Raw genomic sequence first — 24569 nt, forward strand, 5'->3', positions numbered from 1 at the left:
TCCTTTGGTCCTGACAGCTGAAAACTATTCCTTTCTGTTACATTTTCCTTCTTGCACTGAAACTGGATCTCTGCCCACTATTCGTGCTTTGCATGAATGACACTGAGGTTCTGGATTTTTAGTTTCCAGCCTCATATCCCAAATTTAATTTCCGGCATGTCTCTTGCATGGTTGTCACTACCACCACTCCCTGACTGCAGCACTTCCCCTGTGTTGTTAGACATTCTATCATATTATGAAGCTGGCAGGGTTCTGACTGGCAGGCAAGTTTCCATGGGATCTTACAGGGGCTCACGGTCTCTGCGGTCTGCTTAATAACCCAGCATCCCTGTACTCCTACCTGCATCTTGTTTTCTTATGGCATAAAGGCACTGTTATTTCAGTAAGTCATTCACCAGCTTTTCTTGCTGGGGAATAAAACCAGTCCTGTTCACACTTTTCCATTATTTCTTACCTCTTATCTCGGGGGGGTGGGGAAGGGGGAAAGTGTTTAGCCTTAACAGGTTGTTTTTGGAATAAAACCAAATTTTACTTTTCAGGGAGTTGGGTGACATTGTACCACCCTCTTAGTTAACATAATATTAACATAGTAAGCTAAATCAGACAGCAAGCTGACATATTCTTCATGTGGAGGTTAAACCAGAAGATACACTATTGATTTTTTCGTAATTAAAGTCTGAATTGTGGAAAAGACCCACTTGTAGTTCAGGTAGACTAAGATAATTGCCTTTTTTTTTTCTCTGTCTAACTTACGAACGTAAAACATCTCTTGCATTTTTAACGTTTGGGATTGATAACTAATTATTGTAGGTCCAAATGATGGAGCAAAAGATGAAAAGATTGTCTGAAGAACTGAATTGTCAAAGACAAAATGCTGAGAGTACTCGTCAGTCTTTAGAACAGAAAATAAAGGCTAAGGAGAAGGAATACCAAGAGGTAAGGCGGAACTTTTTATAAATTTTGATTTGTTGAGGAGATGAAATCACATGGCCTGTTTTGTGTACCTGCTTTTCAGTTCATTGCAATCACATCTGATAGATAAAAGCCACAAAGGTAGTTGGAAAAACTGAAAACACATCACAATAAAGGGGGGGCGGCCAGAGAGATGAAGACTTATGTTAGGATTCATCAGATATTAGAGAATTGTATCTCACTCAGGTCTCTCACACAGAATCCATGAGAAACCAGGTTGCACTGGCTCACAGGATTATGTACATGTGGGTTCAAACTCAGTTATTTGTTAGTGTGGAATCTGAGTTAATTTTTCTTGCCTGTCACACATGAGAAACAAATTTCTTTAAGATTGTCTTTCTTCTAATCTTGGTTCGTGCTCAGAAGATGGTAAAATATGGGATTAGCATCAGTGTCCTTTGCTTCCTTTTTGTGCCAGCTATTGCAGAGAGAACAAGTGTAGCAGTATCCCACAAAAATTTTGGGGTGAAATTAGGTTTAGTATTAACTTTCAGATTCAGATTAGCTCTAAACTCATTCTATAATACAGTCAGTACTAGGAAATCCAAGTGATTACTTGTGTTTGGAAGTGATGACAACATTTCAGATAGGCATTTTAAATTTGCTTTAGGGGTTGGATAGAGGGTTGCTGTGAAGACGACTGCTGTTGTGTCAGATCTTAAACCTAAAACGTTCTCTGAGGTATCCCTAGAAAGATAAAATCACTGGCAGAAGACTTCTGCTGGAGTGGCTAATGAACAATACTGATACGTGAGTGGAAAAAGTGGTTTCATAAAATCTGGCAGTAGATACTAACCAAGGATCTCAGAGAGGTACAGGACCTGGTCTAGAAGTGATAAATAAGAGTTGATCTTTGAATAACTATTGCATGAAAAAGAGTGTCAAAAGATTCAAACAGAGCAGTAATTGTATTCATCTAAAGCCGGGTTTGAAGAATGTTGTTGATTCTCCCTACAAATCCAATCCATGTTGGCTGGTGCATGCACCGACTGGAACCCTTCATGGAGGTGGCGGTGCTGAGAGCAGAGAAGCAGCACAGAACCCTGCGCACGGGTGCTTTGGTGCTACAGCCTGCTTCAGCAGCTGCTTGCTTGGATGCCAGGCAGTCTAGGTGTCACGCACAGGAACTGCTCCTGTGAAGAAGACTATTTTTGTTAAAAAGGCTTTCACAAGGCTAATATGTAAATCCACACACTGTCATTCTAGGTTGTTCAACAAGGCCAGCTGGTGTGAAGAACACTTTCTCTGTAATGTTTGTCATCTGTAAGCTGTTAAAAGCTATTATGAAGTTTGTTTAATGTTCCTTTATTTGTATGAACTGGATGCTATACATGGCAGCCAAATCCCACGTGAAGGTTTTGTTTTATGCATTTGGGCATCCAAATATGTGGGCTGTCTTGGGAATATCTCATCTGTGCATTTTCCTCCGGGGAGACTTTTCTATTCTGTGAAACCTAAGTCCTGTCCTGGTCCTAATGAATTCTGCCCTGTGAAGCCTTGTTTGTGTGTGTCCCTTGTCCTATTTCTGTTTCTAAAAGTCAAGTGAGATTCAGGTATGCATTCTGTTAACTTTTAGGCAATGGCCTGGGACTTCTCAGGCTTTATTCAGAGATAGTAACGTAGACTGGTTTCAGAGTCTAAACAGTTTCCAATGTTCTCTCTCAATTTTTGTTTGAATGTTTCCATCTGAGCTTCAAATTTCCATAATTATTGGGTTGCTGTAGGATGTAAAGGCCCCATTTCAGTGAGAAAAAAAATGAACCCTACTTTATGGTATGCACATAATAGCAAAGAAGAGATGTATTTGTCCACTTGTACTTTAATGTAATTCTTATTTGAAACACATCCTGAAGATAACAAATTTTAATACTGATACTTCTACTACTTTTAGTTTTTTTTCCCTTTTCATGACATGAACATTGCTGTAATGGAGTTTTTAAGCAGATGACACAAATGGTGTTACAGCCATTCTTGCCCGTGAGAAAGAAGTGTGCATCAAAGTTGTTTTCAAGTTTTTTTTATTGTGTTTCAGAGCAGGCAGTATCGCCTAATGAAAATCATTCTATTGTTGTTTCAGTAACCAAAATAGAAACTTGTTTTAATTTGTGTATTTATTTCTTTGATATTATACCACTGTTTTCTAGGAACTAGCCTGTCAGCAACGTTCCTTACAAAAGCTGGATCAGCAGAGCAACCATGTAAGAAACAAACTGAACCAGGAGCTACAGCAAGCCAAAAACGACTTCAACTCCCTGCAGGCAGAATTCGACAAAGTAGGCTTTTTACGCTAATATCTTCTATTAAGCTTAGGATTTACTGATCTCGACAGCACTGCCTTAAGCTAATTCTACATAAAACAAATAATAATTAATATGGAAGTTTATATTGATGTTTTGTCCAGTTTGTATTAGCTGTTTTGTATTTACCATTTCTCACTGAAGTACTATGTATTTAAATGTGACTTGCAGGGTTTAGAATGTTTGGGGCTAGTCTACTTTCCACAGGGAACAGTGCAACTGAAATAAAGCTGCTGTGTGTGGGGGGACTAGTTGGGGCTGATCACAAGAGACAGCTTGTACAAAAAGCCTGCGGAGGTGCAGTCTGATGGTAGAGCTAAGCTGATCAACAAGTAGTTGCCTTTTGGAACCACAGCCCCACTTCATGCTCCCTGTTCATGCGTTCCTGTTACTTCATTTGTAGCAGCACCCTCACTCATCTGAACATGCAGAGAGCTGAAACAAGGACTAAAAGAACAAAGAAAAATTATGTATAAATAATATATAAATAATAAGAGTTTCCCATTAGTTTAACTCTGTGGACTTCCTCTCCACAAAATCCAGATGAATCGGGGCTTGTATGAGGAGGAACCTGACTACAAGGGAGGTCTCTCCCACTTCCATTAGAAGGTCTCTTCCCACTGACCATTAGATCCCACTAGTTGTGATGGGACCACAGTAAGGAAGTTGGTTGCAGCAGCAGTCTAAAGAGAGGATGACTAAAAAATATACATATGTATGGGTCAAAAAACTCTTGCGAGCAGCTATAAAGCAGCAGAGCTAACTGAATTATTAAAAAGGGCCATGAGTCTTTGAAAGCCGTGCTGAGAAGGGCCATTAGCAGGGAGGCTGAGTGAAAACAGTATTTCTGAAAGTGACAACAGCTTTCTTACAAGCTTGTTTTATTTTAGAAATGTAGTTCTGTGAAAACATTGTCAAGTGTTTTCAAGGGAGGTTTCTTTATGCACATCTTATTTCACATGTACTTACTGAATAAATTGATTCTGTATAGAAAAACAAGTGCTTTTAGTTCTTTCTCCAAAAAAGCAAATTTATTATCTAATGATCTAAGAGTAGATTTTATATTATTATTTGTTTTCCTGTTTTGGCTTGATAATGCCATTTCCTTCCATTTAAATCTGGATCATTACAGGACTGTTTCAAAGAGCTACGACCTGTTCAGTTTCTTCAAAATACTGTGTCCATGGAGTGAGAAGAATGGTTGTGATTCTTCCTTTCTGATTCACATAGCTTACCAATAAGGCTATTATGCTGCCAATCTCATTTTAAGCCTAGAGTTATCATTGCGGTGATGTAGCTGCAAGTCGGATGTATTAACCCACCTCAGACAGTCTATATGTATTTTAGAGACATTATCTTTCTGATCAGAGGGAAAGGAACTGAAATGCAATAAGAAGCTGTTTTCTAAACCACACTAAAGCAACCTTAGGTTCGTGCTGGGGTAATTTTTGTAATAGAGTGTTAGAGTTTAAGCATAGGAGGTTTAAAAAAAATGTTATGCCTGTAAACACAATGTGAATTTTCAACGCTCGCTCTTGCAGATAATGGCAGTGAAGCAACGCTTGGAACATGATAGCAGTGATCTCACTCAGAAGCTGTGCAGAGCGGAGCAGGCTCTGTTAGCAGCCCAGGCTAAAGAAAGTGACTTGACAAGAAGCTTTGAGGTAACTAATGCAGAGGAGTAATGGGTACAATTAATAATATAAATTAACAAGCTGTAAACGCTCGGACTGTCTAGTAGTTTACCCACATAGCATATTTCCCCATAAGCCATCTTAAAATGTTTTTATGAACTATCTTATTAACACTTTAGTCATGACACAAAACAAGGTCTTCACTAACTTCACATAGACTCATGGAATTTGCATATTTGGCTGAAGGATTGGGATTACAATGCTGTAGCATTACTGCTGAATTTCTGGTTCATGTTGGACTTCTGTTACCAAACGTAGCTTTTTGTTTTAAGAGATTCTTGCTTTTAGTCCTGAAATAAAAATGAATAAATATTTGTCTGATTTTTAGAAGTAAATTCCAGAATCATTGAAAGTTTCTTTGGTGCATGCTGCCAAACTCAAAGATTTTCTGCATATTTACTCTATCCTCTTTTGAAAAAATTGCATTCTTCTAAGAAGAAATACAGTTCAACACATATACACTGCTCCTAATGCTTCCCTCAAAATAAAGTTTAATTCAGAGAAGTTTTTGGCTGTGGACATACTACCTCATTCACTTGTGCAAAAATCTTTTCAACTTTAGCATCTCCTTGGTCTTCTGTTACATTATTTTGCTTTGGTACAATCAGAGTGGAAACACTAGAAACACTTACAGTTGTGCCACTAGGAGACCTCTCAGTGCATTTCTTTTATTTTCTACTTCTAATTCTCCAAAAAAAAAAGGGAAGAGAGCTTGATAGCTATGTAATCCTTGTCACTGATTTGTTTTATTTAAACACTCTTATCTTCCTTGTTGCCTGTTGTCATGAGCGGGTATAAAATAATCTGGCATAATTTCTGACAAAAAAAAAAATTACTTGGCAAAATTTTATGAAAAAAAATTAACACCAGGGTTTTTTGACCAGATCAGTACAAGCCTTGATAAAGCTTTAGTATACTGTGAAAGTTTAGGTGCATTCCTGCTGGTGGATTACAATATCTGGAAGCATCGCCAGGTATTGGAATGTGACTATTTAAAGTGTTAATTGTTAGAACAGTATTTCACAAGGCTTTGGCCCAGCTGACTAGCACTCTTTTGTACAATTCCCAGGCACAGTTTGGGAGTTCACACGAGCCTGGCACCATTCCCAGCAAGCAGTTTGGTTACAGCCACCTGTTTTGGAAGATAGAAGATTTTAGTGGTACAGATACAGGCTGTTCCGTGCCACTTGGCCTCAATGCTGGATTGTGGTCCTTGGCACATATTTATTTAGCAAATAAATGTAGCCAGTGCCTTCTAGTGGTAATGCTAATCAAGAATGTGCTTGTTCTTCCAACATATCTCAGAGGAAAGCATCTAGAAAGCTTCTACTCATTCTTGGTGTGATCTTTCATATTTTTAATTTAAAAAAAAAAAACAACAAAACTTTGTATATCAAATATATTGGGCTCATACCCTTTCTTATTTTGAAATTATAGATTGAGGTTAGATTTGGTACGGGTGGTTTTAGGGTTGGATTTTTTTTTTTAATTCTTTTGTCAGAGAGTGCCTTAATTTGTGGAGATACCATTTTTACTGCAAATTCTTGGAAATGCTTCTTTTTACCTACCAATCTTGTATCCACATTACTGGTTTGTAACTATAATCATTTTTTCTTCATATGTATTTGTGTTGGCCAGACAACTGAACAGCTGGTGACAGTGTTTCAGAACGAGTGATATATTTATGAAGAAGCTGAGTCTGGGGGAGAAAGTAGTACTTGAAGAGATCAGTAACTGTTTTTCTCTGTCTTGACTCACACAAGACAATGTGGTATAGTTAGCAGAATTTAAGGTCTGGCTGTTATCCTTACTCTCATAAATAAGTATAAAGCGAAAAAAGTCGTCAGGGGAAAGTCAACGAAGCCTCCAAGACTTCAAAACAATTTGAAGTTCCTCCTGAAATCAGTACCACCAGTATATAGGTTCTGGAGTTTGGTTTAATTTTTGCTTTTTCAAGGCATAGTTGCAGAATGGATAAATTGGGTAAAACAACATACAAGTAGAAGCATTAACTGGATTGAAACCAAATTGATTCTATTGCTTATAGCTTTGGAAAGAGCAAACAGCTCATTGTTACCAGATACTTTGTTAAAGCATGACTTCCTGGGTCTTGATGACTGCTGTTTATTGAAAACGTTTGCACTGAATCAAAATAATTGGACCATTCAGCCTTTTTAATTTCTTAAACTTGTTTGTTCTTATGTCCATAGATCACCCTAAATGTTCTAATGAACAGGCTTGTTCAGTCATGGACTCGTATTGCATGTACATGTGGTGCTTTGAAAGCAGGAAGTTTGAGTACTTGTGCTTCTTTGAAAAATTATTGTTGAGATTGCCAGAAAACTTTGTTCCTTGAAACTTCTATGTGACTTTTTTTATTATAAATTCTGTGTAGGGAAGGCTGTGAGTAGAAGGGAAGGTAACTGCTAGTGACAGTGACAATTTTAATCATGTTCTGAGGGTGATTTATTTATGTTGTTTCAAAAACAAGCCTGCCATGCCAGCAAGCTTTTAATTTTTTTCATCCAGACCTTTCTGTTTCTTGAGCTTGGCTTTTGTGAATTGCTGTCCATCTGCTAGTAGTAAACGGATGAATAATTGACGGCCTGTTTCCAATCGGGCCATGCCAGAGCCATGCCATCTGTTGTCCAGCAGCACAGGAGTTTAGAGAAAAAAAATTAGTTTCCCTACAAGAACTTTTGTTTTGCTTCCTAGATGCAATGTAGTTATGTAGTTGGCTTTTTTCTTTTTTTAAACTCAATTTATTTGGAAGAAAATGCTCTTAATGGCAAAATAACCCTCTGGAAGTATAAGCATTTCTAAATAAAATTTGAACAGTGTTGCTACGATAATATTTTTTAGTAGAAAGAGGACTTTGCTTGAGATAAGTGAAATTTGATCTATAATTTTCTTGTTAAATTTGATGCTATTTCAGGAGTTTGTTTCCTTTGTTGCTTTAGGAAAGCACCCTAACTTAATCACCTCTGATTTTGTAGGATATGTTCTGTCCTGCCTCTTTGGGGTAGGTCATCTGGAGCTGTTTGTTGTATGCAAACAAAGGGTGTTCTGACTGTGTCAACTGGCAGCATCCCTCAGATGCTGTCAACGAGTTAAGTTTATGCTCAGCTAATGTTCTCAAACAGGGCTTAGGAATCAATGTCCATCTGCCCAGAGAGGACCTAGTGGAATATCTATCTTCTGATTGAAATGAACTGAATTCTTTGATCTTGGCAAACCTTACAAAATCTGGTCCTTCTTTATTTTTTGTTTTAGGAAGTGAAGCAGGAAAAAAACCTTCTGGACTTGAAATTTGAGAAAAAATTGCAAGAGATCCACCAGCTTGAAGAGGAACTAGAAACAGTCAAGCAGTCTTTAAAGCAGAGCCAGAATTTTGCAGAAGAGATGAAAAGTGAGTTATGTATTCACATTTGCAGGACTCCTGATGGATGCTCAATAATGCATGTTTGCTGCAATCCTCTAAACTTGATTGTGAATTAAGCAAAAGGGTTTCCTCTGTGGGATATGATTATGATAGTATTTTTAACCAACATTAAGTTTGTCTGAAATGAAAATGAATTTTTATCTAAACGTATGCAATTCCAGAAGATACACAACTTTGAAATTAACTGAAGTATACTGAACTTACCAACAAACTGAATTTCAGAGAATGCGTTTAAACCAGGAAACTTCTGTTTTATAATTCTTGCTTACTTGAATTTAAAAAAAAAAGGGGGGGAAAGGAAAACGTTATGGAGCTACTAATTGTTGATTCTTCTTTGCAGTGCTTGTTTCTAAATGAGAACACAATTTTTCAGGAATTAAATTGAAATATAAAATATTCTTTGTAGTTCTGCTGGATTTAATAATAAAAGGGGATAGATTCCCACTTGCTTCTGTGTGGAAATCAAACTTAATGTGAGCTTTTAGAATGAAGATTTTGATTTTGATTTTGTTTTCCTGAAAATTAATGCCCACACTTTTCGTTGCCTTTCAACTGTTGATTTGTTTTTGATTGGGTAGACAATTAGCGGTACTTACGAGCTATCTGGAGGAAAGTATTATCTTTTTCTTTTTTGCTACTTGTACATGCTGCTTCTTATTCTGTTCTTATTAAAGCAGAGGAATAATTATGACAATTTTGAAAAATGGCTGTGTAGAATTAAGCATCTTTTTTGGCAGAAAAGGAACAAAATGATCCATTAAAAGGTCATACTGTTACAGGTCCTGTAAAAAGAAAAATGTGAAAATGACACAGAAACAACAGGTAGCTAGTCACCTGAGAAAACATGTACTTACCAGATTGGAGTGCAGACTTGTATTAGGCTGCAGAACAGAACGTTAACAATGTCTGAGTACACAGTGTCTGATAGCCTGAAGTGATATAACTAATCCTTTATCCTGTGAGATAACTTACAAGTAATGCTTTGCACTGAAATGATAATTGAAAAGAGTAAAAATAGTAATTTTTCATTAAACATTGGCTATCCTACTGATAATGTTGTCTGACAATGATGTGATGGTGTTTTCTGTTTACAGATAAGAATGCTTTTCAGGAAGCAGAGCTGAAGTTACTGGAAGAAAAATGTATAAAGCAAGCAAGCTCATCTTCTGTAGAGCAACTGAAACTAGCTTTAGCTGACATGGAAAAGCAGCGAAATTCTACCCAAGACCTGATCGAGGAAAAAGAAAATCATATTAAAGAACTGAACTGTAAAATAAATAAAATGGAGGAGGAATCAGAAGCTTTGCAGAGTCTCCTTGCATTCAAACAGAGAGAATATGAAGAATTAAAAAAAGAGACTAATACTGTTTCTCAATGGAATAATGAAAATGACAACTTACTGCAAATCAAGGGTGAAATAGGAGAAAGTAACATAGAACAGATGCATGAAAGCTTTGTGACAGAAACTAAAGAGCACGTTAGTAATTTGCAAGCAGATATTTCAGCATGTCAGACATTTGTTGGACAAACTTCAGCTATTCTTGAAGAAAAGGACATGCAACTGCAAACTCTGAATGAAAGACTAAAAAACCAAGAAGCAGAGCTTCAGGATTTAAAGATCAGTAATAAATTGCTTGAGGATTCAGTAAGACAGCTGAAGCTCATGTCTGAGACATGGGATTCAGAAAAGAAGGGCATGTCTTCAATGATCTGTTCATATAAAAAAGAAATTGAGGAAATTACTCAAGAAAATGCAACCATTAGGGATTTAAGCAGAGCTTTAGAGCAAAACCAAATAACTTTACAGGAAGCAAATGAAAATATTTCTAATATTTTAAAGGAAAAAGAAGAAATCATTTCTGAAATGTCCAGGAAACATAAGGAGGAAAAACAATGTATTGAAGCAAGAACTGAAGAAATCACAAGAGAGCTGAAAATTTTGCAAGAAAAGTATAAAGTGGTAGAAGAAGAAAATGTAGACATAATGAGTATTCTGAGAGAGCAGACCGTTGAGTTTGAGGAAAAGAAAGCAAAATTAGAACAAAAAGAGAAACTAGTACTTAGTGAGAATAAAGATATCTTACATAAACTAATAGCCTCAGAAGAGATAAAAAAGGATTTGATTCAAGAACTTCAACAACTACAATCAGAATTTTCTGACATCCAACACGTGCCCTCTCGTGAGCCTGACTGTTCAAGACAGGAAATATTAAATGTTGAGGCAAGACTAAATGCAATGCAAGAACAACAGGACATTGTATTTCAAGGCAAGGAGCAATTGGTGAAGGAAATCGAGACAAAAAATGAACTTCTAGTATGTGACTTTAGTTGCAAAAGGAGAGACTGTTCAGAACATTTGAGGAAATGCATGGAAGAAAAGGATGCTGAGCTGAATAAACACCAGTTTAAGCTTCAGCTTCTTCAAATGGATTTTGAGGACAGAGAACTCTCCCTAGAGAACTGCAGGTTAGAATTGATACAACTGAAGACTGCTTTAAGGGAAATGGAAACAGAACTTGAGGAAAGTGTGAGAGAGAAAGAGAGACTGCAGCAAGAACTGTTGTCTGTTAACAAATTGGAAGCTTCATATTCTCAGCGTATAGTATTAGGTGAAGATTGCCACTCGTTGGAGTATAGTGATGATGATGTTTCTCAGAACTGTGGAAAAAGAGAAATGGATGAAAGTTATTCACCAGTCTTGTTGTCATCCTCTTTGCAGGTAACAATAAGCAAACTGAGTGAGCTGGAAAAAATATATGAGAAGTTGCAGAATGAGAACATTGCATTAACCTCTGGATTTGAAGACTTAAAAACTGATGGTATCACAGATATTAATAAGGTGGCAGAGGAAGAAGAGAACATAATGAATAGTGCAGATACAAATTTAAGAGCTGAGAAAACTACTTTTCCCAAGGAAGTTATGGATCCAAGTGATAACAGTGATTTGAGAATGCATTGTGATAATAAGGAAATCTCCTTCAAAGAATGCGGTGCTGGACCTAGTTCTGACTATGAAGACTTAAAATTGTCCAGCAAAGAAGTTAAAATTCACTTTGCTGAAGTGAAAGAGAAAATTTTCTCTTTCCAGAATGAGCATATAAAGTTATATGAACATCATTGTGGTATGATCTCAAAGATATCTGAGCTACAGTCTTGCATTGAAATACTAAAGACAGAAAATGCTGCATTGTCAACAAGTCTGAGCAGTGCACATACAGATTATCTGTCAGGGCCACTATCTTCTACCCAAAATGGCACACAATCTAAATTAGATGAAACGAAATCCACAATTTCTTTCTCAGGTCTCTGTTTCTCAGAAGTAAGTGAGGTTGATAATTCTTTTAACAGTGGTCTGTGCAAATGGACAGAGGAAATTAATCAGCTGAAAAGTTCTGCAGAAATAAATTCAGAAGGTGCAGCAAATGTTCTGGTTGAAAATTGTCATAATGATACCACACTGGACTCTGTTAAAGAAACCAGGATCATTACTCTCAGCACATCTAACCTTGAGGGTAGAATTGAAGAACTTGAAATGCTTTGTCAGACATATGAGAAGGCCCTCAAAGTGCTTGAAGACCAACTTCAAGTTCAAGAGAATATGAAAAATGAAGAAATACAAGAGCTGAAAAATATTATACTTTCAGAGAGAAAAGAAATAGATCATCTTAAACAACAAAATCTGTCAGACAGGGAGGAGTGGCGGCGGAAACTGAGTAACCTGACTACAGAAATGGAGTGGAAACTGGCAGAAGAAAGAAAACAAACTGAGAATCTGTCTTTGGACTTTGAAGCAGCGCAACTCCAACTACAAGTCCTTGATATAAGTTCTCATTCGCTGCTGTGCACTGATACTGAAAATGTAAGTAATTGCTCTTGTGCAAAACAGTTTCACTTAAACCTCTTGGTTTATGGCAAAGCCAAATGAGGATTTTACCAATTTGAAAATAAATATGTTTAAAGTTGTACCCACAGACATTTGGTACCGTTTAAAGAAAGTAGACCAATAATCTGTACCGTGAATTCTGGCCTATGCATCCCAGGGATAATGAGAAATAAAAAAGTCAATGGGCTTAGTCCACTGGAGTTGTGAGAGTAGTACAGTGTGTGCTACTTTCTTGTTTTTCCATCAAGTGCTGTGTTAGTAGGTGCACATGTACTGTATGCACCTGTACTGCGTTTGCAAGCTTTAGATCTTCTCTGATTTAATACAGCCTGCTGAAGATGCCTGCACTTCCCACGCCCCTTCAAGGGACCATAAAAAGAGCAAGCTAAGACTGCTTCCATGCCCCTAATTCCTAGCAGGACAGAGCTAGTTGGTAGCAGAACAGCTAATTCTCAGTTCTGCCTAAATTCTTCAAAAATACCTTAGAGGATGAACATTTTGGAAGTCAGTGCTGTCCTATCTTTCAGCACAGTAGTTGATGTGCAACCAATGAGCTCAATTTTCCTGCTCCTTGTAAAGAGGACCCTGTATGACAAAACCAGAATTTCCGTCAGATTAGAGGAAAACCACTTTAGTTCATGTACAAAGTGTATTCAACTAATTCCCTCCAACATAAATCTGACGGATTTATTTTCTGTTTGGGGAATTTCCAGTCTGGGTCATTAAGTCCTGCGCAAATGGTCTCCAGCACCTGGTCAGCATAGGCTTGGAGATGATGGTTTAACAGTGCTCTCTCAGACTGAGCATCTCAAAGATCTCCATTTTGTCCAACTGTGCAACGCTGAGCAACTGCTCCTTGCAGAGGAGAAAGTCTTTCACATGTATGTTTGCTCACAGTTCACTTGGAGTATCCACACTGACACCTGAAAAAGACAGTTCCTACCACATATAACTGGAATTCCCTCAAGATGAAGTACCCAGTACAGCTCACTCAATTTCTCCCTGTGGTCCCTGTTCTTTTTTGGAGTCCTCAGGTTTCAAAGTCACTCAGTTTTGTTTCATATGAGACCGTGAGATGGTGCCATGTGTAAGCCAGCTCTGACAGACAGTGACAATTGAGAGAAGGGATTCTTTGAAGATTTGGGTCTCGTTCCCCTTCAAGATTCTTTAGCACCTAATAGAAGATGAGCAGTAAGCAATTTTGCCATTAGTGATACTTAAAGTTTTTCACAATTTTTGTATTTTGTCTTTAGTAAATTTGGCTGACGTTTCTCCCTCAATATCTTTAAAATCTTTTGGCCAAAGATGTGTGCATGCAGTGTAAAATCCTTTACATAGGAAAACTGTGCAGATTCTGAAGTTAAGAAGGATGCTATCTATTTATTTTGCATAAGGGGGAAGCTTCACTGGCTTAAGAAAGTTTTTAAAACTCACCTTGCTTTTTTGTTTTTATTTATATGCATATATTTTTTATCTTTTTAATTGGTTCTTAAACTTTGCAGAATGCTCAACAGGAAAACGATAGTCTTTATCACTTGGGAAGCCCCTTTTGGAAGCCCTTCCCTACTGGAAGTCCAGAAATGAGAAACAATAAACCAAAACTAATTCCCATTGAGAAATCTCCTGTAGGAGACAGCTCTGTGTGTGAAAATGTAACTGGGACTGCTGAAGCAAGATTAGTAGAAGATTGTTCAGAGGAGTTTTCTAGAGAACAAAAATGTAGAAATACGTCAGGAAAAATCACCAGCCCTTCCCATCATGTTAGTGCACTGTCATTTTCTAATAGTGGCATATTTTTGGGTTCAGAGGATTTCTTCGAAAATCAAATAAACACCGAAGCTCTTCAGGAGGAGGCAAAGCAACAAACTCCTGAAAATTTGAAGCTGATCTGCGAGACAGATGAAAGCCACGAAAATGTTGATTTACAAACGGAAGTCAAAAAGTTAAACTCTCACCTGCACTTTCAAAACGCACAATTAGCTCTGGAGAGCTCAGCTTTTGCAGAACTGGAGGAAACTACTGTAGCAAAGGAAGAGGACAGTAGTATAAAGGAGAAACTGGAATCACTTTCTGTCAGTGACCAACAATTATCTCTTGAAGTTCTGTCTTTAGAAAAAGAACCTGAGAAAATAAAGTCTGAGGTGGAGATATATCAAGCTAAATTGTCTAATGCAGCAGACACACTGGATGATGTTGAAATGGCCAAGGGAAACTGTCACGAACAATTTCTTGGAGCTGAAAATGAGCAAAGGCAGCCAAAATCTGAGAAAGTTAATATTAAGAACCATGACTTTTTCATAGATAATACTGAAGTGCTTCAGGCAAAATATCAGCAGTTAGAAAGGGACAAGGAAATTGACCTAAAAACTATTTCTGTTCTTCAAGAGCAGCTTGTTTCAGTCACAGCTGAGAGAAACCATATCGGCCAAGAACTGTGTGTTTTGTCTGATACTAAAGAAGAATTGGATCAAAAGTATCAGAAGTTACAAGAGAAATTAAAAGAATTAGAGTCAACTAAGGTGGATTCTACTGAAATCATTAGAAGGTTAGAGGATGAAGTGAGGATGCAAACAAATCTGCTTGAGCTTGCTAAATCTGACATAAATCGGCTATCCAATGAAAAAGATAACCTTCTGCAGAAGTTAGGAGAGGATGCAGTGTCTTCCAGTTTAGAAGAAAAGCTTCAAAACCAAGCAGCAGATGTGAACAAGGAGAAAGAGCTGCTTGCAAGAGAATTTGAAGCTATGCAGAATAAGTTAAGTGCATCAGAAATGGAAAACTTAAAGCTTTCTAGATCTTTGGAAGGCTTGTTAATTGAAAAAGGTGAACTTGCTGCTAGACTCAGCTCAGCACAGAAAGAGGTAGATCAAATGCGACACGGAATTGAGAAGCTGAAAGTAAAAATTGAATCTGATGAGAGGCAAAAACGCCGTGCTGCTGAAAAGCTGAAGGAGCATGAACGGAAAGTTGACTTTCTTGTGGATAAAATCGAGAGGCTGGAAAGAGAATTGGAAATGTCAGGGGAAAATCTAGAAGGTGTCATCATCCAAATGGAGACGGCTAAATCAGAGGCAGAAACGTTAACAGTGGAGATGGAAGAGATGGCTGAAAAGTTGAAATCTCATCAATTACAGATTGATGTTCTCACTTCACAAAACGAGTGTTTGGCAAAAGATGTAAAAGAAAAGCAAGAAAGAATCCTCGAACTGGAGTCTTCAAATTTGACTACAGCAAAACTGATAGAAGAAAAGGAGAAAGAATTTTCAAACTCCTCCTTGAGTTGCATCTTTTCTATGTTATTGCTGAAATCTGAGCTGAAAGATGTAAGTGAGAAATTAGAGCTTTCCTCCCAGGAGGAAGCAGTTGCCAGAGCAAAAGAGCAAGTCTTGATTAATCAGGTTGCTCTTCTTGAGCAAGATAAAACAATATTACTGCAGGAATGTCAGGAAATAAAAAATGAAAATATCAAGTTGGATCACACAAGGGAATTACTTGCTCAAGAATTTACGGATTGTAAACAAAAGCTGGATGAAAAAGTACAGGAAAATTGTGCTCTTCAGCAGCAGGTGAAAGAAACGGAGGAGCTGTCTTCACAGTTGACACGCATGGAACAAGAGTGTGAATGTTGGCACCAGGAAAAAGAAGCGCTGCATAACTTGGTTGCTGAGCTGAAGCTAAAGGCGCAATGTTTTTCTAATAATGAAAGCTTCCCAGATATCCTGAATGTTCTAAAAGTGTCCTATAAAGGCCTTGAGGAGGAGCTGGAATCTACTCTTTGTGAAAAGACTGCTTTATCCAAAAAGGTAATACCATTTCCCTTAGGGCACAGTTCCCTTTTTTAGAACGAGGATAAAGTGTCCTCTGGGCTTACCACTTCCTTAATAAATTATATGTTAAAATAACTTTAACCTCAGACTTTTACAGTAAGCCTCCTATTTTTAAAATTATGTGATCAAATTGAGAACAAGTTTGTGCTGTATTTAGAGCTGGAAAGCATGATTGTATTTTATGTAGGCCAAATGAAACAGTTGCTTGGAAGTAGGCATAGAGGTTGAATCAGATAATGTAGGACATTTTCCTCTTTCCTGTCGAAGGAAAAAGAGGAAAGACAAGTGAATAGTGGGTGAGTGAGTTTTTATATCAAGTATAACTAGGAGAGCTCAAGAGAAAGTTAAACATCAATTGGACAAGTGCTATGTCAAAATGACACTAATCTGCTGTGACCCTTGTTTGGAATGTGAACAACAATGGGAATAAAGTAATTCACCTTTAAAACTGCTCGTATTTATGTACAAAAATTCTTAGGAGGTCATGATGCATCTAATTTAAAATTTTAAGAAAAAATGTTAAATAAAATTTCATTTCAGGTAAATGAACTGACCAAAAGTTGTATTGAGCTGGAAGCCATGCTAAGTGATACTGAACAGAAGATTTCCAAATTACAGGAAGAATTTACCACGGAAAAGAACAAGCTTGCTGAACAAATACAACTTCTTCAAGAACTCTCAGAAAAGAACAAAGTTAGTTACTGCACCTCTATTATTTCTGTCTTCAAGGCCAGATTTATTCTAGCTGAGAATGTGTGTGGGCTGGTCAAGGGAGCTGTGCTCTATTGACCAGTATTCCAGGTTCTTGCTTCCAAGTTTCTGAATATTTCACGTTCTATTTTGAGATGAAATGATGATTAGTTAATGTTTCTATGCCTTTTCCTTCCACTGAAGGAACTGAATTGTTTCCTTAGCGTAAATGCCACAGGTGGCTATCTGGAAATCTGGTGCCAAGAGTTCTCTAGTGCAGACATTCAATCGTTAGGCTGAGGATGTTAGATAAAAAATGCAACACTTCTTAAGTTTCTTTATTCTTTAAAACTTCTTTCAAGACAAAGTAAAGGAAGAAACAGAATATGAGTCTTTAGTTTAAGTTGTTAATATTTAATTCTCAGAGGCTGATTTACTGTGGAGATAAATGTAGGTCTTGTTTATTTGTGGCCAATATTATATCTTTAAACAAGCTTACATGGCCTTAGGATATGCTAATGACAGCTACAAAATTTTATAACCAAGGGCTTCTTTCTGTTGTGGCCTTAAAGATTTTGAGTGGAAAAAGAACTGAGATTTCTGCAGCTTTCAGAAATCCTGCGTGGAAATAAATTTTCCTTTTGGCCAGCTGTCCAAAAAGTACCATCAAAAAAGTGGATCAAAATGAAAATGCTTAAATATTGGTTACCTTTGAGAAGGTGAGAGAAGTGACCCTTAATCTTTCAAGTCACTCTGAGGGAACAATTTTATATTTGGAGAGGTTAAGCTTTGGTTTTGGCAGTGCTGCTTTTTTAACAGTGTTGGCAAACTTGCACTCAGGGTACCCTTCAGTTCCTAATATTTATTTGAGAAGACCTTCCTTTGCCTCCTATCCTGCCTTTTGTGCTCAGGTTCTTCATTTTGTGATTACAGTCTATTTAGCCTCTCTAAAATACATTTTTCTTACCAAGTTGTTTTTTGGAAATTCAAAATTTCAGATGTACAGTCAAATAGTTTAACAGGTTGGCTATTTCTGCATTGATAAAATTCTAAATATCAAATAATGTTCTATTACTGTTTTTAGACTCAGCTGCATATAACTATGTCAGAAAAAAATGAACTGACGAAGAGTTTGGGGATGGTCCAGAAAGAACTACAAGAAAAAGAAAGTGAAATGAAAAGAGAAATAGCAGAGTACCGAGACAGACTACTTCAAACAGAGAAAGCGCTTCAGGATGCTTTGACAGAAGCAAACAGCAAGGTAAATCAGGAAATGGGAAGATTGGTGTTGTGATTTTTTAATTAAATGTTAGGTATTTAAAAAAAATATTGATGATCCTACTGTAAAAGAACCTGGTTTTGGTAACAACATTTCCAAACTCTCTATATACTTACCTCAGAATTCAGGAAGTGTTAAATTGTTTTTTCTTTTAGCAAACAGTGAAAGATGAATTTACCTCAGAACTCAGCTAATGTTAAGTGTATATATAACTTAGCTGGGGCTATACACTTGAAAAAGGGAGAGCAGCAGTATGTTTCAGTCCAGGGAACAGTTGTTTTGATAGGAATGGTGAGGGAACAGTTAAATGAAGAATATAAATGGCTAATCTGTTGGGAAATACCACAGTTTTAGCCATGCAGCCCCAAGGAGAAGGGCTAGGAGGTGTTCCTTGATGAGAAACTCAACATGGAATTAGATGAGTTGGAACTGGATGGTCTTTAATGCCACTTCCAACCCAAACCATTCTACAATTCTGTGTTATATACAAAGAGCCGTATCTTTGTATGGAGGAGTCATAAATGTCTATAAATATGTACTTGAGACCAGGAAGACACTGAAAAACAATTTGCTCTATTAATTTCTAAGTAAATTCCATTTCTATGACTATGAAGTAAATTTAAAAACAAGTTATAGTAAAATATAGGGGCTTTCAAATGGCAGACTTCTTAGAGGCAGACTGGTATAAAAAATACATACTTGTGACAAATCAGTCTTTCAGTTTTAAACTCCTCAAAACATACCAAGCAAGTCTGCTATGGAATTCCCATTGGCAGTGATATGCTTTTAAGTATATCTTCAAAATATAGCTTAGTGTCCTTTTTAGCATCATAGTAATTAGGCACATTTTGTCTCTCTAGAATGAAATGCAAATTGAGGCCTGTCAAGATAAGATGAATTCATTAGGGCTCTTTAACAGCTCACAAAAATTGGAACTTGAGCAATTGATGTCAGCTAATGAAGAATTAAATAATTCTCTTAAACTAGCTAATCAGACTTTAGGAGAGCTCCTAAATCTTCAGGTAAGAAAAAAATATTGAAGCATTAAAGTAGAGTACATTAATATAAATGTAGGAATCTGTGCTCCAGAGATTTGGTTTGACTTTAATATACAGCCTTTGTTTCACTAATGAGAGCACAGAGCACGGAGGAAATGTTGTTACTATTGATCTACATTAGAAAAATTTTGTTATGCATGCCACGACTTAGAGCACCTACAAGTGGTTTGTGATGCGAAGCACAGCCGTCTGTTGTCTCCACTGAACATCTCGACTTGGTTATTACATGGTTAGACTGCAGTCAAAAGTGGCTTTGCAATGCCTCTGTTTTGTTTGTGAATTACGTCAATGATAAATGATACCATGTTCTGTCTTAAGCGTGTCTTGATGCTTTGCTCTTGATTTTGAGAGTTTATCGACTCCATTTGATACAGAATTCTCATTAAAATGATTAACTAGCGTCCTGTGAATGATTGAACTCAATGGTGGTAGAATTGGAGCTCCACTTTCTGTGAACAACTAATAGCTCGAGAACAGTTCTAGGTGTGCTTGGTTGGCTTCTAGTAGCACAGGTGAAGTTTAACTGTCCCTGTAGCTGGAATTCCGGTTATTAATTTTCCCTGTGTTTTTCTTATCTTCGTTATTTGTCCTGCTGCTGTCTGGGATTGATTGCTGGCTTTCAATGTTGTGCTTCCACTTCAGAAATGAGTTTCTCTCTCTCTCTCTCTCTAAAAGAGCTCTTGAAGATAAGTGATTGATTCAGCATATTTGAAATTAAATGCTGAATTAAAATATGTTCCCCTTGCTTAAAAGTTCCGTATTCAATAGGGATGTCCAGTGTAGTGTTAATTGTTAATTATTCTGCTTAATACGAACAAGGTGCTGATAGGAAACTCCAGGATGTGTACTGGTGACAAAGCGTGGTACCCATGGCACTGTAACTATGATAGGAGGCTTCCAGCTGTGCTTGCTGTGGCATTTGCACCCAGCTTCGCTTCAGAGCAGAGAGCAGTCCAGGAGTGTGGGAGTGGATAGCCAGGACTGGTGTGCTGCTGCTCAGAATGGTACTTCTGAGCTGAGATTGAGAGTGCAAAGCAGGCCTGGGTTTTCTTGATTCTGCGGTAGTGAGATGCAGTAGGGACAAAAAGAAGACCAACGAAACTCAAACTAGGAGGAGAGTGCTTTACAATTCAGAATATTGATTTGAAATACATTACCTAGCATGCCTCAGTGCTGGGATAACAGGTAGCAAATGGACGGACTGTTGTGTCAGACCCTGGGTTTTTCTGTATAGTTAATCTCACGTACATATCTGTCCAGTAAAAGGATTTTCCTGTGTCTGGGATAAAGGGGCAGCTATAATGAGGTTGTACAGAAGCAAGCAAACAAATCTACATTACCTCCATGGTCTACAACTAATATTACATAGCAGTTGAGGAGGTTCCATTTGATAGTGTGTTGTTTAAACAGAAAAACTGTGCCTCTGGTATAACAACTGTATTTTTTATTTGTAGATTAATAATGGCAATATTATAGTTCAACTAAGGAAGCAAAATAAACTTGCAGCGAGTAAAGTGCAGCTGTGGATGAAATCCTGTAAGCATATGGAAAAGGAAAAGGAACGGTTGCAGCAACAACTAACAAAATGCGAAGAAATGTTAAAGAAGAAAGATCTAAATGTGTCAGAGAAAGAAGGTAACTGAAGCTAGATTCAGTCTTAATGCTTTTCTAGCAATGAATTAGTTGGCAAAACTTTTTTTTCCTAGAATGTCCATTTGCATATGCAATACAGAGCATGATTTTTAATTAGCACAAGTAAGTACCACCGCAAATATGTCAGATGTTTTGAAAATGTAGTTCATCTCCTTTATCTCAAAGTATCAGAAGCAACCATGGATTATGAATATATATTAAATATTACATTGTTTTGGTCAAAAGTGGCTTAAGGGAAAAGGGAGAAGCATTTTTTTTTTTTAACAAGATTAACAAGATAACAATATTTGTCATTTTTCCCCTACCTTTCCCCTCTGACTCCTGTTCCCTTGTTTCCTTTAAAGTTCACTGCATGAGATGAACTCAGTTGTAAATGATGCTTAGGCAAATTTAGGGTTGCAAAATCAAGTATTGTGAAGTTACAAAATGACATAGGAAATGTTTGTCCATGCGCTAATCAAGGATTCTTTTCAAATTTGGCATGTTTTTTTACTACTTAGCAAACCACTGTAGTGTATAACATTTCACTGAGATTGGTATATCCTGTCACTTACTTTTGTTCTTGTACAGTTGTGGAGCATGTGTAATTAATTAAAAGATCTGTGATCATTGTGTTATAAATTCTTTTACATTCATCCTTATTTTAAGTAGTTATATGAACAACGGTACTTTGCTTTGAAAGGTGCTGATGAGAATGCCATTACAGAAGAAATTAAGTTAAAACTGGAAGAATTACAGGAATCTGTAGAAGAGAAAACCAGAGAGGCAAATGAGAACTTGGAGAAATACTCCTCTCTGATTGTTAAATATTATAAACTAGAGCAAGTAAACGAGATGCTAGAAACACAAGTCACTTTGCTGAGCAGTCAGCTGAAGCAGCCAACGAGAGATGCTGTCAGCAGCCCTTTGCTGAGTTCAGGCAACTTATCAACAGTGAGCAATCAGTCTGATCCAAGAGATGAAGATTCTGCTGAGCTTTCAAGTAAAAGGCAGAGGTCTGAAGACACCTGGAAGGAGAATGGAGAACCAAGATCCCCTATGCCAGAGCCTTCATCAAAAAAAGAAAGGAAGGATTCTATCTGTCAAAACTTGCTGTGTCAGGAGAACTCAGACTGTGAGCCGGACGGGCTTCCAGAAGTAGTGAGAAAAGGTATTTAGAATTTTTGGTGAAGGCAAATGTTCTATCACCATAGCAGGTGTTCTCTCTCTCTCACTTTTTTTTCCTGTTTCAGCTGAATTAGTTTTAATCTGGGTAAGTAGGTGACTATGTGAAACATTTTTGGTGACAGTGATGGAAGGTGAATGCAGCCAGTGGGAGTTGTGCCATTTAATGCCAATTCAGCATCTGTGGAACTGTGCCGTTAGACCGTTTTAATACATTTACATTACTGCCAATTTAATTGTAGTTAAATGATCCTGGCAGTCACAACTTTGTAGTTTCTGGTGGCACACCTATTAGACACTAAGCATGTGATATGTTAGTAGCAACAAAGTTTTGCTGGAAGGTGACTTGTTCTAGTCATTTAAAACTATTCTGTGGGCTAGTAACAAACTTACAAGAGAATAGATGCAGACTACTGGTGAGGTGCCTCCGTAATAAATGCAGTTGTAATTGCTGGACAAGCTGCAGAGGTACTGAGTCGCCTCAGCTTCAGTGATCACTCCAGAAGTCAGGAATTCTTAGTTTATACATCAGTTGCATTTTGTTTTCTTACAAGCATCAGTATTTTTCTGGAAATGTACCTGTTCTGAGGACACGTGCCAGTTAGTTTTTGACTTCTAGGCTAGATAGAGAGGTAATGGAGGATCTATAATAGTGTAGTTCTAACAGAATCTGTGACAGTATAGTTCTACATGGAGAAAATAGGAAAAACCAAGAATGTTGTATTGTGGTATTGTGTTCTTAATGAATTCTAGTAAAACAATACGTGTGTTTTCAGACTGAAATTATTCTCCGGATGATGATGTGCCTATGGGGAAAAAAAAGACCAAGAACTTGTTTGAAAAACTTTACTATAGAATTACTGTTGTACCTTGCCTGCAGTTTTCAGGGCTTGCATATGGAATTTGGAATACAGAAGATCTATTCAGTAATCTTTTTGATCTTCAGGAGAATAAATTATTTATTTTAATCAGGTGTTTTTATCCCCAGTGTGAAGAGGGAAAAAAAAAACAACACAGAAAATCCATTTATTCGAGAAAGTGTAACTTATTTAGCTGTGTTTAATAGAAGCTGTTCATTTTCCAGGGTTTGCTGATATCCCTACTGGAAAGGTTACTCCTTACATTTTACGCAGAACAACCCTAAATCTAGGGACCAGTCCTCGTGTGGGTTCCCCAAGTGAGAAATTCCTCTTACAGACACAAGACTTACAGAAGGATCAGAATCTCAGTGAGCGCTCCTGTTCGACACCTGGTGGCAGCAAATCACAAAAGGTAATTTAAAAAAAATAAATATCTGTACATGAAGGCCATGGGGAAAGCCAATATGTTCACTAAGTTTATTCATCTTGCCAGGTAAGTTTGAGGATATATCATCATTCTTTAAATTTCTTAGCAGTACAGTGAAGTTAAGATCATAAATATTGAATCATTCAAATGCGGTAGAGCTCTTGACCATGCTAGCATCCTGCAAATTGTTCCTGTGATGTAGTTTTTGACTTCGTTGGGAAATGTAAATGAAATACACGTATATTTTCAGTTTCTTTTGATGGATATTTAAGGCCAGATACTCATTTTACTGTAATTTCTTAGGTTTCAGAAAAAAAAAATCAGCAAAAGAACCTTTGGGAGTCAGAGATGAGGATTATATTTTTCTGCTCACAGCTTTTCTTGAAATTCCTCATTCTGAATGCTATAAAATCACTACAGATGTTTGAGTGGCTGTTAAACATGTAAATTGGGAACATTTAGATGATAAAGGAGCTAACTTTAATGTAAGTGATTACCAGATTTTGAGGTTACCAACATAAATACAACTGAGTTAAGTTTTGAAGGATGATTTTATTAAAAAAAAAAAAAAAAAAGTTCAGTAAGTGAAGTTTACATGAAGTTTGAAGCATTTTTGGTAACATGACACTACAGCGTATTTCACGGTACATCAGAGTAGGACATTCTTTCTAAGCCAATGAAAATGCTTTACAGGTTATTGAAAATGTTCCAGCTTCAGAACAGAAATAAACCTTTGTTGTCTGATATCTTCTCCAAAGTTGTTAACTGCACTATCTTAAAGCTGAGCAATGAGAACTTGAGATGTTACCATCTATCGGTACTTCTTTACCTGACAGCTGCACAGAAGTTTGCCAGTAGATACAAATCCTTCCAATGTGCCATGTTACACAAAAATATTTTCTAGGCAATCAGAGGAGTCTGCCACACAACTAAATACGAAGTCATAAAGGATAAATACAGTTTTTTTTTTTTTAATTGAATTATTTTCTGTTAGCACATTAAGCATGTTGGCAAGATACCAAAAGTAAAAGCAAAAGCCACATAGACGGGGCTTTGAGCAACCTGATCTAGTGAAAGATGTTCTTGTCCATGGCAGGGGAATTGGACTAGATGACCTTTTAAGGTTCCTTCCAACCCAAACCATTCTATGATTATATACATTAGTAGATGTATAGGTTTTGAGGCCAGAAAGCATCATTAGAATGACCTCTCAGATCAGAGCCATAATTTGTTTTGAGCTGTAGTGTTAGGAAATCCATATATTAAAGTGAGAGTGTATTCCCTGCATGCGTGCATGTTTCAGGGTGAATTACCCTGCTTGTC

At 37.2% G+C, this 24569-nt stretch overlaps 1 protein-coding gene across 2 annotated transcripts in view; it reads left to right on the top strand.

Moving 5' to 3' along the window:
• The window catches only part of CENPF (centromere protein F), a 40819-nt gene that overhangs the window by 11674 nt on the left and 4576 nt on the right, over nucleotides 1-24569 (top strand). Inside the window, exons 8-19 of one of the 2 annotated variants that reach the window (XM_068675975.1) lie at nucleotides 811-936; nucleotides 3117-3245; nucleotides 4811-4933; nucleotides 8237-8372; nucleotides 9500-12264; nucleotides 13791-16091; nucleotides 16656-16808; nucleotides 17890-18066; nucleotides 18945-19106; nucleotides 20597-20777; nucleotides 21478-21945; nucleotides 23044-23231. In XM_068675975.1, the coding sequence (XP_068532076.1) occupies nucleotides 811-936; nucleotides 3117-3245; nucleotides 4811-4933; nucleotides 8237-8372; nucleotides 9500-12264; nucleotides 13791-16091; nucleotides 16656-16808; nucleotides 17890-18066; nucleotides 18945-19106; nucleotides 20597-20777; nucleotides 21478-21945; nucleotides 23044-23231 (6909 nt within the window). The remainder of the gene's footprint in view (nucleotides 1-810; nucleotides 937-3116; nucleotides 3246-4810; nucleotides 4934-8236; nucleotides 8373-9499; nucleotides 12265-13790; nucleotides 16092-16655; nucleotides 16809-17889; nucleotides 18067-18944; nucleotides 19107-20596; nucleotides 20778-21477; nucleotides 21946-23043; nucleotides 23232-24569) is intronic. The other variant, XM_068675976.1, reaches the window with a different exon arrangement.

The sequence above is a fragment of the Anas acuta genome, chromosome 3 (assembly GCF_963932015.1).
Source record: "Anas acuta chromosome 3, bAnaAcu1.1, whole genome shotgun sequence".
Classification (NCBI taxonomy): Eukaryota; Metazoa; Chordata; class Aves; order Anseriformes; family Anatidae; genus Anas; species Anas acuta.